A 17,141-nucleotide genomic window follows, 5' to 3' on the forward strand; every position below is an offset into this window, starting at 1 on the left:
TTAATAAAATAATAGATAGCATCATCCATTAGGTTGAAATTCTCATGGGCTTTAGGCCCGTGAAATTTCCCATTTAATTATAAGATCATTGGACTTAAAATCAAGGAATGTATTATTTTCTATTGATTAATTAATTATTTAAATCCTTTATCAAATTAATTATTTATAATTTGAACCTTCATTTAAACTTATTTATTAATTTAGACACCAATTTTTTTTAATTAATAAATCTTCCCTAAAATCTCTTTTCTTCTCTAGATTGTATAACTCTGTGAAACTATCCAAAGTTGACCTGGTCAACTTTGATAATTCTAATTGATAATTAAATCAATTAATTGAGACTATCTAGATGATTTTATCCAAGGTACAGTGGAGACCATGGGCCTATGATATCAAGCTCCAATAAGTTATCATAAATTTAACAAATAAAGTTACTAACTTATTAATTTCTTGTGACTCTACTAAAGACTCGGAATTGCACTATTGAATTCATAGAACGCTCTATAAGCAATATAGATACGTTATTAGTTATCCATTGTTACAACCATAATTATCACTCAATCCTCTATAGACGGTCTACAATGAGATGGGACTAAAATATCGTTTTACCCCTCATTGTATTTTATCCTCAAAACACTTAGTTTTTTATGAATGATATTTCAGTAAACTAATATTAATTACTGAAATGAGTTCTCTATCATTTAACACCTTGGACCAAACTAAAAGTAAACCATCGTTTTACTTCTTCCTCAGAAGCTATAGATGTTCATATCTATGATTAACACTCCCACTCAATTATACTACCGAGTTCCCAAGATGTAAGTATGGGCTAGTCCGTAGAGTAAGCTGGTAACGAACTAGTCAAAGAACTCAAATAATACAATCAGTTAGAATACCAACCACTCATAATTGAGATTTAATTGACCTATGGTCAACTATATGATATGACTAGAATAAATAATAACTGTAACTCCCTGGTTACTCCAAGACTGTTACTGTGGACTTTAAACAGTGTTTAACTCGCTAAACGAGTCATTTGGTTATAAACGTGCATCTAAGTGTTATTAATAGGAAAATGTGAAATATCTCGATTCAAAAGGAATGGATATATTTTATTTAAAACATAAAATTTTACATGGGCCCATAAAAGCATTTACAAAGTTATTTCAATCCAAAATGGTCATTACAGTATAAAAATTACAACCCGCCGACCTAAGCCATAAAATGTAGGGTTAACCCCTAGTTCCTATGAGAAATACCTTGGCCATGGTGGTCAAGCGATCGCATATGTACACATCATCACCTAAGCTCTCCACTCAAGGCTGGGTGAGCTTTTCTTTCCCTTTACCTGCACCACATAGCACCCGTCAGCCAAGGCCCGGCAAGAAAACTTATTACTGCATGTATACAATATCAATAAATGATTATAGTAATCATTCTGGGGCTTGCAGCCCAATCAGATAATTGAATATCACTAATGATTCTGATAATCATGCTGGGGCTTATAGCCCTAATTAGATAAGTGACTATTGAGTCACACGCTGTGCAGGTGACTAATAAGTCAACCTCTAAGGATCTGTTCCCCATATAGATGACTAGTAAGTCCATCTCTAAGGTTCTGCTCCTTAAATAGATGGCTAATAAGTCCATCTCTGGGGATCCGCTCCAAAGCCATGTGACGTGTCGATCACCTTAGCCTTTTTGGCTCTGGCTCTAAGTAACTAGCCTTTAGACTAGACAAGCGCTTTTGTTTTCATCAAACTTAAGGCCGGTCAAGCATTTCAAGCTTATGTTGACAATGCTTATATCGATTAGATCTAATATTTTTTGCTTGCGTTAGACATGCTAATACCGTCTTGACCCATAGGTCAATTCCACACGACCAATGCTCAGTGCCAGTGCCGAAATTGACTAATAAGTCACAACTTCACAGTCAATACTAACACAATTACTGTTTCATGACTCATAGGTCAGTGCCATACACAGATAAGCAAACTGCTAGGCATGTAATATGCATTCCATATATAAAAATAGAGCACTCAACATGCCTCATCAATAACCATGCATGTCACATACTGGGTGCAGGTTCTTACCTCTAGTTCGAGCGTGAACTAATAAAAGAACGACCATTGAGAACGATCGGTCCTTTAGTCCCTTAGCGGTCAACTAGTCATAACCAAATATAGAATTCCATTAATAAAATAACTCAATAAGTTTGAATTCCAAAACTTAATCCCGAGACCAATCCCACGCTCCCGGGACCTCCAGTTTCACCAAACAGGGTGGTCGAATCGTCCCCCGAGCCCCTGGGCCAAAACACTAAAAAGTACCCAAAAGCATGCCCTAGAAAAATAGGGCAGTGCTGCCTTCCAGGCGCTACAGACAGAGCCGCCACCCCCTTGACCAGCGCTGTAGCACCAGAACCAGAGTTTCCAAACTCTGAGTTTTTCTCTTCGTGTTCTCCGAGTTTCAAACCTCAAAAACTGACCCCAAACCTCAACCAAACCCACAAATGAACCCAAAACCAGTTCTACATGTCTTAGACATCGAAACCCAATCAAACTTTTCCCAAAAACCTCATTGTTTCCCAAAACTAGCATCGAACTATAAACTCAAAACCAGCTGGAAAATAGAGAAAAAACCAAAAAAACCATGGCTGAAATCTTACCTCCAACTCAGAATTACACCCTCATCAATGGCTGAACACTAGCCTTGAACCTCCAGCCTTAATTCCCAAGCTTGAACCCTCAATCTTAACTTCAAAACTTCAAAGGAAAAGAGGAAGAGAGATGATCAAGAGAAAAAGAAAAAGAGTCTTTGTTTTTAGCCTACTTCCTTCTACACCCATCTTAATTCAAATATATCCTATGGTCAAATGACCAAAATGCCCCCATGCCTAATTATTTCCTTAACAGCTCCCAAGGGAAAAATCAACCTTTCCCATCTAATCTCGTTAATCATAATTAACGTCCTCCAATTTCCGTTATTCCCAATATTCTCAAATAATAATAAAATCATATCCCATTACCCTTTAATTCTCAGTAATGTAATAAGCATCAACCCCGTTATGACTAGACCGCTAACTTACATTCTAAGATCGTCTCATGCCAAAAAGCTTGGACATATCCACATAATAATGTGGCATCATCCATAAATCACCAACATGGATGAAAATATACAAATATGCCCTCAACGGGCCAAATTACCAAAATACCCTTATAATGAAAAGTGGACCTGCATGCATGCAATTATCATCATATAATAATATAACTCACATAATCATGCATATAATCATTTAATTGCATAATAAATCAATTATGGCCCTCCCGGCCTCCTAATCCAACCATTAAACCTCATTAAGGATTTTGGGGCATTACAACTATCCCCTCCTTACAGAAATTCCGTCATCGAAATATACTTGAACAGCTCGGGATACTGATCCTGCATATCTGACTCCAGCTCCCAGGTCGCTTCCTCGACCTTGTTGTTCTTCCATAATGCCTTAACCAAAGGTATAGTTTTATTCCTGAGGACATTGTCCTTTCTGTCTAGTATCTGGAGTGGTTGTTCCTCATAGGAGAGATCTGCCTCAAGCTCCAGATCCTCGTAACTCAAGACATGAGTCACATCAGATACATACCTCCGAAGAGCTGAGATATGAAACACGTTATGTACGGCCGACAATGTTGGTGGTAAGGCCAACTTGTAGGCCACCTAACCAATCCTCTCCAGGATCTCAAATGGACCTACAAATCTAGGGCTCAGCTTTCCCTTCTTCCCAAATCTTCTCACCCCTTTTAATGGTGAGACTCTAAGGAAAACATAGTCTCCTACCTGGAACTCCACGTTCCTACATTTAGGATCTACATAACTTTATGTCTACTTTGAGAAGTGAGCATCCGAGCTCATATCTTCTCAATGGCCTCATTGGTCCTCTGCACTGCCTCAGGACCCAAGTATCTCCTTTCTCCTGCCTCATCCCAATGAATGGGAGATCTAAATTTCCTACCATAGAACATCTCATAAGGTGCCACCCCAATGGTCGACTGATAGCTGTTGTTGTAGGAAAACTTTATCAAAGTTAGATACTTACTCCAGAATCCACCGAAGTCCAGCACACATGCTCTCAGCATGTCCTCTAATATATGGATCATCCTCTCAGATTGTCCATCTATCTGAGGATGATAAGCAGTATTGAACTTCAATTGTGTTCCCATGGCTTTCTGTAAACTCCCTCAGAACTTGGAAGAGAAAGTGGGGTCCCGATCTGACACGATCGACCTCAGTGCTCCATGGAGGCGTACGATCTCTCTCACATAGAGATCTGTATACTAATCAACTATATATGTAGTCTTCACTGGTAAGAAGTGAGCTGACTTGGTGTAGTGATCTTCAATAACCCATATAGAATCATGTTGACCAACAGTCCTGGGTAACCCCACCATGAAATCCATCATGATGTCTTCCCATTTCCACTCTGGGATGTCTAGAGGCTGCAATAACCCTGCTGGCCTCTGATGTTCAGCCTTGACCTGTTGACATGTCAAGCACTTAGCCACATACTCCACTACATCCCTCTTCATCCCAGGCCACCAATACAGTGATCTCACATGCTAATACATCTTCGTGGTGCCTGGATGAAAATAATAAGGAGTATTATGAGATTCATCCAGAATCTCTTGCCTCAAAGCAGTGTCTAACGGAACACATATACGACCCTTGTATCTCAACAAGCCCATCTCAGACACTGTGTAATCTCTGGACACTCCAGCCAAAACATCATCTCTAATCTTGATCAGCTGTGGATCACCCAACTGACCTTCCTTGATACTTTCCAACAGTGTAGACTGTAGCGTAATATTGGCCAACTGGCCCACCGGCAACTCTATACTAGCTCTGGTCATATCTTATGCTAACTCTCTGGCTATCAGCCTCGCACTATAAATCTGTCCCGGATCCTTCTGGCTTAAAGCATTAGCTACTACGTTGGCCTTTCCTGGATGATACAAGATCTCGCAATCATAATCTTTTACTAACTCCAACCAACGTCTTTGTCTCATGTTCAGGTCTTTCTGCGTGAAGAAGTACTTCAGGCTCTTGTGGTCAATATAGATCTCACACTTCTCCCCATAAAGGTAATGCCTCCATACCTTTAATGCAAAGACCATAATCTCCAACTCTAAATCATGAGTATGATACCTCTGCTCATACTCCTTCAGCTGACGTGAGGCATAGGCAATCACCTTCCCTGACTGCATCAGAACACAGCCCAAACCCTAATGTGAGGCATCACAGTATATCACAAGCTTCTCCTGATTTGTTGGAAGACCTAGAACCAGAGCTGTAATCAATCTCTGCTTCAGTTCTCGGAAGTTGTTCTCACACCTGTCTGACCACACAAACCTTTGATTCTTGCGTGTCAGCTCATTCAATGAAGTGGAAATCTTAGAGGACCCTTCCATGAAGCGTTTGTAATAACCTGCCAATCCAAGGAAACTTCTAACTTCAGAAGCATTATTTGGCCTTGGCTAATCTCTGACCGCCTCAATCTTGGCTGGATATACTTTAATCCCCTCCTTACTGACAATGTACCCAAGGAAAGTTACCTGAGATAACCAGAACTTGCACTTCTTGAACTTTGCAAACAATCTGTGTTCCCTCAGTCTTTGTAGAAAAACTCTCAAATATTGTTCATGTTTTGACTCTGACTGAGAATAAACCAAGATATCATCGATGAAGACGATCATAAACTGGTCCAAATAATCCTTGAACACTCTGTTCATCAAATCCATGAAAGCAGCTGGGGCATTAGTCAATCCAAAAGATATGACTAAGAACTCATAATGCCCATGTCTAGTGCGAAAAGCAGTCTTTGGTATGTCTCCCTCCTTGACCCTCAACTGATGATAACCAGAACGAAGGTCTGTCTTTCAGAATACCCTTTTTCCTTTCAACCGATCAAACAAATCATCTATCCTTGGCAGAGGATACTTGTTCTTAATTATTAACTTATTCAGTTCTCTATAATCAATGCACATTCTCAGAGAACCATCTTTCTTCTTCACAAACAGAACTGGTGCACCCCATGGTGAGAAACTAGGTCTGATAAAACCCAAATCTAACAGCTCTTGCAACTGTACTTTCAATTCTTTTAACTCTGATGGGGCCATTCTGTAAGGTGCTCTGGACACTGTCTTGGTCCCTGGTGCCAATCACAAATTCAATCTTTTTGTGTGGTGGCAACCCTGGTAAATCTTATGGAACCACATCCAGAAACTCACAGACTAGTCTGGTCTCACTGGCATGACCTGAGTGGTGTCAACCACACTGGCTAAGAATCCTATGTAACCTCCTTGCAATAGATTTCTAGCCCTCAAAACAGAAATCATAGGTATACAGGGTCCATTCACAGTACCAACAAACACAAAAGGATCCTCACCTTCAGGCTCAAAGGTGACCATCTTCCTTCTGCAATCTATGGTTGCCCCATACTTCACTAACCAATCCATACCCAGAATCATGTCAAAGTCAGTCATAACTAACTCTATCAAATCAACTGACAACTCTCTGCCCTCCACTATCACTGGCAAAGATCTGACCCATCTTCTAGATACTACTAACTCCCCAGTGGGTAATAAGGTCCAGAACCCCACATCATAATAGTCACATGGTCTACATAGTCTATCAATAATTCTACTAGCAACAAAAGAATGTGTAGCACCAGAATCAATCAAAACAATATAAGGGGTTCCAGCACTAAGAAGCTGACTTGTAACTACTAAAGGTGAAGCCTCAGCTTCTGCTTGAGTCAATGCAAACACTTGAGCTAGGGCTGAGTTGTCCGCCTTTATGGGTTCTTCCTTTCTTGGTTTAGGGCAATCTTTCTTGAGATGTCCCACTGCCCCACATAAGAAGCAAGCCTTTTCCCTACACTCCCCCAAATTGTGTCTCTTGCACCTAGGGCACTCTGGATAAACCCTCCAGGCCTCACTACCACCTTGGCGACCCATTGAAATACCACGCGGTTGCCTGTCAGGACCTTGAGCTGGGAAGGTGTCAGGAACCTTCCTCTTCTGATCACTGGGGCCTCCGCCCCTACCTGAACCCACAAATGAAGGACCTGTCCTCCTCAACTCTCTTCTGGCTGCATTGTCCCACCAGATCTTGTTCTCTGCACTCTCAGCTGTGAGTGCCTTCTCAACCACCTATGCATAAGTAGTAACTCCATCCATAATGGTGATACAAACATTCTGGGCTAGTCTAGGTTGTAGCCCCTAGAGAAACCTCTCCCTTCTGGTCCCATCAGTGGGCACCAGCTCCATGGCAAACTTTGCCAATCTATCAAACTTCAGAGTATACTCAGTCACTAATAGACTCCCCTGAAGTAATATGATAAACTCTTCAGCCTTTGCAGCCCTGATGGCATCATTGTAATACTTTTCGTTGAACAGAGTCTGAAACTCTTCCCAACTCAGGGCATTGATATTTCTGGTCTGGGATATCACTTCCCACCAAATCTTGGCATCCTCCTGAAACATGTATGTGGCACAGGCCACCCTCTCATTACCAGACACCATCATAAAGTCAAGGATGGTGGTAATCATACTCATCCACTGCTCTGCCTTAGCTGGATCTGCACTACCCTAAAAAACTAGAGGTTGTTGTTTCCTGAACCTTTCATAAAGAGGTTCCCATTTACTTCCAGCCTCTGGCAAAGGCTAAATTGTTAGCACTGCTATAGGTGGTGCCTCTGATAAATTATTCCCCGCAGGAACATGTTGTTGTCTCCGGAGGCAGATTTCTTCTTCCTGCCTCAATACTCTGGCCTGTAAGTCAGCAAACAGCTGCTGCCAGTTATCAGGAGCTGGCTGAGGAATCCGACTCTGGTCATTCTCTTGAACCTGTCTATTATTCTGGCCCTGATCTTTTGGGCCAACTGATGAATTTTTCTGTCTTGGAATCATTCTTATAACTTAAACATTTCTGGAATAGTCAATGCAACCAGTTAGGCAGTGATAACTAAACCTCTTGCCGCATCACAGTCCAAGATCAAACAAATATCACCCATATTCCACAATCATATAGATAGTCATATGAATTCATGATCATAGCATTTAGCATTTAACACTTATTAGTTAATAGCTCAACGATTAAAAATACTAATAAGCATGTTCTAGAAATATCAGTACTGATAAGCACGTTCTTGCTTATAATGCAGTAGTCAAGGCCCGACCTTATTAATATATTACATGTAAGCAGGTAAATCATTTATATTCTATTTAAGCAATTAAACACATAACCACATAAATAGTTACCAAACCATGAGTCGAGCTTGACTTCAGTGGCGAGTGTACATGCCCAGCTAGTCTACAGAAACCCCAAACCTTGGCACACTCTGATACCAAGTTGTAACGCCCTGGTTACTCCAAGACCGTTACTATGGACTTTAAATAATGCTTAACTCGCTAAACGAGTCATTTGGTTATAACCATGCTTCCAAGTGTTATTAATAAGCTAAGGTGAAAAATCTCGATTAAAAAGGAATGGATATATTTTATTTAAAACATAAATTTTACATGGGCCCATAAAAGTGTTTACAAAGTTATTTACAATCCAAAATGGTCATTACAGTGTAAAAATTACAACCTGCCGACCTAAGCGACAAAATGTAAGGTTAACCCCTAGTTCCTCTGAGAAACACCTTGGTCGTGGTGGTCAAGCGGCCGCATATGTACACATCGCCACCTAAGCTCTCCACTCAAGGTTGAGTGAGCTTTTCTTTCCCCTTACCTGCACCACATAGCACCTGTGAGCCAAGGCTTAGCAAGAAAACTTATTACTGCATGTATATAATATCAATAAATGATTATAATAATCATTATGGGGCTTGAAGCCCAATCAGATAAGTGAATATCACTAATGATTCTGGTAATCATGCTGGGGCTTGTAGCCCTAATCAGATAAGTGACTATTGAGTCACATGATGTGCAGGTGACTAATAAGTCAACCTCTAAGAATCTGTTCCCTGTATAGATGACTAGTAAGCCCACCTCTAGGGTTCTGCTCCTTAAATAGATGGATAATAAGTCCATCTTTGGGGATTCGCTCCCAAGCCATGTGACGTGTCGGTCACCTTAGCCTTTTTGGCTCTAGCTCTAAGTAACTAGCCTTTAGACTGGACAAGCGCTTTTGTTTTCATCAAACTTAAGGTTGGTCAAGCATTTCAAGCTTATGTTGACAATGCTTATGTCGATTAGATCTAATCTTTTCAACTTGCATTAGACACGCTAATACCGTCTTGACCCATAGGTCAATTCCATACGACCAATGCTCAGTACCACTGCCGAACTTGGCTAATAAGTCACAGCTTCACAGTCAATACTAACACCATTGCCATTTCCTGACTCATAGCTCAGTGTCATACACAGATAAGCAAACTGCTAGGCATGTAATATGCATTCCATATATACAAATAGAGCACTCAACATGCCTCATCAATAACCATGCATTTCACATACTGGGTGCAGTTTCTTGCCTCTGGTTCGAGCGTGAAATAATATAAGAACGACCCTGGAGAACGGTCCGTCCTTTAGTCCCTTAGCGGTCACCTAGTCATAACCAAATATGGAATTCCATTAATAAAATAACTCAATAAGTTTGAATTCCAAAACCTAATCCCGAGACCAATCCCGCGCTCTCAAGACCTCCAAGTTCACCAAATAGGGTGGTGGAATCGTCCCCCGAGCCCTCGAGCCAAAACCCTAAAAAGTACCCCAAAAGCATGCCCTGGAAAAACAGGGCAGCGCTACAGCACTGCCTTCCATGCGCTACAGACAGAGCTGCCACCCCCCTGACCAGCGTTGTAGCGCCCAATACTGGGCGCCGTAGCGCCAGAACCAAAGTTTCCAAACTCTGAGTTTTTCTCTTTGTGTTCTTCGAGTTTCAAACCTCACAAAGTGACCCCAAACCTCAACCAAACCCACAAATGAGCCCAAAAACTAGTTATACATGTCTTAGACATCTAAACCCAGTCAAAATTTTCCCAAAAACCTCATTGATTCCCAAAACTAGCATCAAACTATAAACTCAAAACCAGCTAGAAAACAGAGCAAAAACCAAAAAAACCATGGCTGAAATCTTACCTCCAACTCAGAATTACACCCTCTTCAATGGCTGAACACTAGCCTAGAACCTCTAGCCTTAATTCCCAAGCTTGAACCCTCAATCTTAGCTTCAAAAATTCAAAGTAAAAGAGGAAGAGAGATGATCGGGAGAGAAAGAAAAAGAGTCTCTGTTTTCAGCCTACTTCCTTCTACAGCCATCTTAATTCAAATATATCCTAAGTTTAAATGACCAAAATGCCCTCATACCTAATTATTTCCTTAACAGCTCCCAAGGGAAAAATCGTCATTTCCCATCTAATCCCGTTAATCATAATTAACGTCCTCCATTTCCCGTTATTCTCAATATTCTCAAATAATAATAAAATCATATCCCATTACCATTTAATTCTCGGTAATGTACTAAGCATCAAATTACCCCGAGACTCACCCCGGGCCCGGTAAATAACCCCATTATGACTAAATCGCTAACTTACATTCTAAGATCGTCTCATGCCGAAAAGCTCGAACATATCCACATAATAATGTGACCTCATTCATAAATCACCAACATGCATAAAAATATAAAAATATGCCATCAACGGGCCAAATTACAAAAATACCCTTATAATGAAAAGTGGACCCACATGCATGCATTTATCATCATATAATAATATAACTCACATAATCATGCATATAATCATTTAATTGCATAATAAATCAATTATGGCCCTCCCGACCTCCTAATCCAACCATTAAACCTCATTAGGGATTTTGGGGCATTACAATAACGGTATGTTTACTTATCCTATCTACTGCCAATATCGGTCCAATCCAATGTAACAAATACATCCGATATTATCTACTTTGCTAATGTTCTGGAAAGAACATAACACTACAATGTGTAAGTAGATTATATCGTAGATTGGCAAGTCAGTGTAAATCATGTGCAATGACTAATCTTAGGACTAACTTATTTTGAACATATAATCATATTTATATTCCACTGTGATTACGTCACTATAAATATGATTAACTATATGCTCAAGATTTAATAGAAGTTTATATTAAACAAATAATCATGAAAATAAAACATGTGAGCAAAGTGATTGACCAAGCCAAAAATAATTTCTATTCTTTTTTTGATAATAAAATGATATTACAAAGAAATTTGGTATTACTTAGGGTATAAAACCCCAACAAAACTAGGGTTGCATCCCTTATTTTGCTGCTTAGGTCAGTTGGTTGTAACTTTTGACTTGTATACCCCCTTTTAAACACTTGTTTGTATCATTTTGGGATCCATGTATGAACATAACTTTTAAATGAAAAGTCAACGTTTCCTTTAACCAAAATTTTTAACCTTAATCATTGACATTAACTTTAGTTACACGTTTATAATCAAATGATTGGATTAGCGAGTCTAACACTATTTAAAGTACACAGTGTAACAGTCCTAAATTAGAAGGACATTACACCTATTGATTTTCAAAATATTATCTCATTCACATTTATCATTTTATACTACTGTGTCTATAAAATAATTATAAAAAATAACACATATAAAATTATAATTTATAAAATAAAATGTTGGGTGTTTGCTGGAAGGCAAGCAATACCACCACTGCTCTGCACCAAAAAAAATTAAACAGTGAATCCTCACACCATTTATTTTAAGGAAAATTGCACCAGGATAGATCACCACAATGCGCCACCCCACCAGGTCAAATTGCCATCTCTGGCGATTTACTCGTAGTTGCACTATAACAAGATATCCTACAAAGTCTAGTAGTGGATATGTATTTATCATAGGAGGTGAAGGTTGTGTCTTGGAAATTATCAAAACATACTATTATAGCTAGATTCATGATGGAGTCTAAATTTATCTCACTGGATAAATGTGGGCAAGAAATCGAATGGTTATGCCACTTTCTAAATGATATTTCAAGATGGTCAAAGTATGTGCATGCAATTTGTACATTGTGGTAGTGAAGCAACAACTGTCAAAGTACAAAGTAATATATATAATGGTAAAATTAAGACATATTTGTCAAAAAAAAAATTATTAAACAACTAATATTTACTTGAATTATCTCTATTGACTATATGAAGTTAAAGAATAATATTGGAGATCCATTAACCAAAAGGTTTCACAGAGAGTTAATCGATATGTCATTGAGGAGACTGAAACAAAAACTCATGAATGGAAAAGTCTCCAATCTAGTTGATTGAAGATCCCAAGATTTAGATTAATAAAGACAGCTAAATTATAAAGACTGTAAATATATTAACTTTTCTGTACATTTTAATTTCTAAGAAATTTAGAAGATGAATTAATTATAAAGAAGTTCCAATTTTGTCAATTAAAACTGGGCAGTTTGTTCAAAAACAAATAAAAGAAATAACAGTAAGTATTTGATTGTTCATGTTTTTGAAACTAAAAGATTTAATTAAAAAAAATCTTTATAAGTATATTTCCCCAAGTAGTTATTTTAGTACTCCTATATAACTAGGGGCACATTCTTTGCTCTAATTCCAAATAGCGAATCATAATACCGTGTCAGCATATATATTATATAAATTATATACAAAATCAACCAGTAACTAATAGCCATGTATATGATTATATTCTTACACAGCCTAAATTTGTATCAACCTTCATTGGTTTCCACCAATACAATTCGCTAATTTAGAGTTCAGCATCTACTAATATCAAAGAATTATATAGTAGAATTTTTTTTTAAAAAAGTGGCACCCTTCTAGAAAACTTTTTTGTTTTTGAAGGAACATTCATATTCATAAACTAACAACAAAAGATGGGGACCACAAGAGAGGTACCCTTCCCTTGGAGAAAATTGCAAATTTTGCTAGAGATCCTAGCATCTTTTGCCAAACCATCTGCTAGACCATTGTCATCTTTTGCTAAACCATTGTCATCTGCTAGACCCTTCTAGAAAACTTACTTATGAGAATTTTGGAAATAAGCTTAGGAGACAGGAATACAAAGAATGGAAAAGAAGAAAAGGTTACAAATTACACTACAAAGAAAGGCTGGTGAGATGAGTAGTAGCAGTAGAGAAAAGAGTTGTTCTAGGCTTGAGAGTCTGGGCCTGCTGGTTTTGAGTTGAGAAGAGGTTGTAGGGCCTTCACAACAATCGTCATATTGGGCCTGAAATCAGCCTCGTATTGAACACAGAGTGCTGCTACTGCTGCTAACTGAGCCCATGCACACACAAATGCATCCAAATTATGAGTCCATGAATTCAATGTTTAACTTATTAATTAGATTTTCAATCAAGGAAAAATCTACAAGTTTCATTTATTATATAAACAAAAATCAACAATAAAAGTCCATCTAGCATTACAAAGAACATGTTCATCATCGTAAATCCAATGATACACTAAATACTATTGGCCAGTTTTTAACTTAAAATTCATGCATACTTGGTAAACTAATACAGATTTGGGCCTGCTTCATATTTTTGTTGGCTTTGCCTCAAAGTAACCAAACAAGTACATTGTCAAATAATCGAATAATGATATTGAGAGAGAGAGAAGGGAAGACCTTAGCAATTGCCTTTGGTGGGTAGTCGTTATTTAGCTTTGGATCAACACATTGCTTGACTTTATCTTCGCTCAACCTTGGAGTTGCCTGAGTATTCCATGAGCTTCGTTAGAGCTAGAAAAAGTAGAGCATATGGGGGCAGAAGAGCAGAAGAAAACTGAGACCGAAAGTTAGCAGACACAACACAAACGTACCCAAGTAACAAGACTCTGTTGTCCCTTAGGCATGGTGTGGTCTACCGGCTTTCGACCGGTTAGTAGTTCTAGAAGAACAACTCCGAAACTGTAAACATCACTCTTTTGAGTTATCTGCCCTGTCATGGCGTACCTGGGCAAAAGAGTAATGATTTTTGTAACTTTTAATAGTTGGGGAGTGAGCGTGCAAACCATCCTAACCATACTTCATGTATGGTATAGTAAAAAGTATGCATAACACTAGGATTAGAAGCCAAATTTAAGGAAGAGTTACTTATAATTCTGTCTTTGTTTTTGTTTTTGTCTCTACTTGTTTTGGTATGACTTACTCTGGGGCATGGTAGCCAAATGTTCCCAAGACTCTAGTTGAATGTAATCTAGCTGCAGTATCAGATGACTGATTGGTGAGATTGAAATCTGCGATCTTAGCAAAATAGTCATCAAATAGTAGGACATTGCTGGATCTGACATCGCGATGAACAATAGGTGGCTGCACCTTTTCATGCAGGAACTCTAGGCCTTTGGCTGCTCCATAGGCTATTTTAACTCTCTGGTTCCAACTTAGAGCTGGGCCAGGTTCAGCCCCTTGTACTCCTTTCCTACCTGATTGTTTGTTTGTTTGTTCATCATCCATAAAAACAGAAGCAAGTTATTTCATTATCTAAAGAGAACATAAGCAACAAATCATGTCATACTATACATCCATATGTGTGGACATAAGACATACCATGTAATATGTCATGTAAAGAACCCAATGTTGCAAACTGATACACCAAAATCCTGTTGTTTGCCTCTAAGCAATAGCCAAACAACTCCACAAAATGCTCATGCTTCAGTCTTGACACTTGTGATAACTGCATGGGCAAATTCGTATTAAGTGCCAAATTAGAAGATTTAAGCCAAAGAAAAGAAGAAAGTGGTGAAAATTAATCTCACCTGAGCTACAAAATCAGAATCTGGTTCTTCGGATGTACTTGTATCTAACTTTTTAATGGCGGCAACCTGACCATTACCCAACTTTGCATAGAAAACCCGGCCATAAGAACCTTCTCCAATCAAAGCCTTGGTACCAAAGTTACCCGTTGCTCTATTCAATTCATCCAGTGACATGGATGGTATTTCGATAGGCAACACCTTTTGTGGAGCTCCACTTTTGATCATATTGGAACCCCTTGGCTCTCGTCTTTCACCGCCTGCTTTACACAAACACCTACATATCACTACTATTGCTAATCATTCCTATTCCTCTTCAATTACTCAAATATTGAGTAAATATGATTTATACATATATAAACCCCTTTTGGCCTTTTGTAATCAAGTAAAAATGTAATAATATGAAGAAGAATTACCACCACCGTATGTGTTCCCTCTAGGAGGGGCATACTGATTTGCTGGCGGACCACTGGTTTCCTCCTCTGCACCTCCACAACAGAACATACTTCCAACTCTCTTGTTTGTAGGCGCAGCTATCTCAATGCTCCATCTACAACCGATCGATCTCACACGATAATTCCCCTCTACAATATACAATCATTTTCTCTTCTTTAACACAACATTAATTCATTTAGAGTTTTGCTAAAATCAATTATAATACAAAGTTATTCCTTTGATCCAAAAATCCCTTTTGTTACAATGTGATTAGAATCAAAACCATATGTATGTAGAATCTTATATAGGAGGGTATTGATCGAACCACAAATTCATAAACTTTTACGTAACATAAGCAAATTCTAACAAACTTACTTATGAATTCATAATAATCATAGAATCTAACTAACCTGGGATTAATGATCCAATGAAAGAAGAAAGCGAGAATTATTAGAAGAGAGAAGAAAGATAGGAATTTAGGATTAAGGGAACCAAAATGAGTCTTATGTGAGTCGCGGGAAACTCGCCCGGAGAGTATTTAACCGCTGAAAACTAACGTAATATTAATTATGTCCTGACTTTATGCCTCAACCTCACTAATATACTTATTTATAACTTTATTTATTAAATAAATATAAAACATATCAATAATAATGCGATAATACACACACATAATCTACGTTCCTCCCACGTTGCACGTCCATTGTTTCTATTTTTCTAACGTGTTTGGTATTATTGTTATTTGTTGTTAGTCATGCACGTCAAAAAAAAATCCTTAAATATTTCACCAACTAAATCATAAGATTATCGGTTCCTTTTCTTCTGATTTTAAACCAAACACATATGTTGTTAAAACAAAAACAGGACAATATCATCGTGGCTTCAACTCGTTTTTGGCCTTTGTTGTAGAGAATTTTTTTAAGGAGTCAAACTGCCAATGATTGCCGTCTTAGTTACAAACGTAGTTATGACAATCATCGGTTTGTTGTTGATATTGATTTTTTAGTTTATTACTTGTCATGATACGTCAATGAACAACAAAATGGAATTTTCCTCCATTAAAAATTAGTTTCTTTTATGAAAAACAAAATGGAATTCTTTTATTCTCATTAATGCTGACATGGTGGCAAATGATGATTCTACTATGGCTCTCCTGTTGGCCATCCAATTATCAATTTCACTAGTCGTTGTGAGGTTAAAACATTACCTATCCCGTTGGCTTTCCTTTCTAAGATTGATGAGCTCCTAGTGCTAATGGAATCATTGGATAGCCATCAAAAAAGTGTGGGACATGTTATTCTTTCATCCCACCTATGGTACACCAGTATATTCTTGTCATAGCACCGAGTTGGGGACATGAGGGCACTGTCTGATCCTTTTTTTTTCAGTAAAAAACCAAATAAACAAATTGTTCGCACACTTCATAATGGTAGATATCACAATTTTGGTGGCAGCATAAAGCTAATTTAGTTTTTTAATTAAAAAAAATACTTAGTTTATATTAGAAAAATAGGATAGTATTGGATTAGATAAGTTTTAGAATTATTCGTGAAAATATACATGTTTTAATGTCACTTTGCAAAATGGTATACTTTTGATAATTCGACAAGGGAACGAGTGAGTTAAATCTTTTTTTGGGACCGCTTCATTCAGCATACAAGTGCAACATCGAACGTTAATCAAGATTCAAGAAGCATACAACAAGATTCCACCAAGGCAAGGCGATAGGTGAGTTCGTGTCCTCAGGCGCATTGGAAAACTATTTTGCTTAGCATCCTTAAATTTTAGGGGTCTTCTCTTAAATACATATTTTTTTTGTTTTTACTTTTTACTGATTCGAAATTTTTTTTAAAAAAAAATATGTAGTACCATTTTCAAAATTTCATAACTACAACAATACAGTTTTAGAAAAAC

General features: G+C 38.0%; 1 protein-coding gene across 1 annotated transcript; it reads right to left on the reverse strand.

Moving 5' to 3' along the window:
- Nucleotides 1-12,889: 12,889 nt before the first annotated feature.
- LOC133821528 (probable protein kinase At2g41970) lies at nt 12,890-14,719 on the reverse strand. The gene is made up of 5 exons (XM_062253766.1): nt 14,587-14,719; nt 14,189-14,462; nt 13,860-13,992; nt 13,666-13,752; nt 12,890-13,316 (listed from the first exon to the last, which is right to left on the reverse strand). The coding sequence occupies exons 1-5, from the start codon at nt 14,717-14,719 to the stop codon at nt 13,191-13,193; spliced, it is 753 nt and encodes a 250-aa protein (XP_062109750.1). The 3' UTR covers nt 12,890-13,190.
- Nucleotides 14,720-17,141: the final 2,422 nt, after the last annotated feature.

The sequence above is a fragment of the Humulus lupulus genome, chromosome 3 (genome assembly GCF_963169125.1).
Source record: "Humulus lupulus chromosome 3, drHumLupu1.1, whole genome shotgun sequence".
NCBI classification, from domain to species: domain Eukaryota; kingdom Viridiplantae; phylum Streptophyta; class Magnoliopsida; order Rosales; family Cannabaceae; genus Humulus; species Humulus lupulus.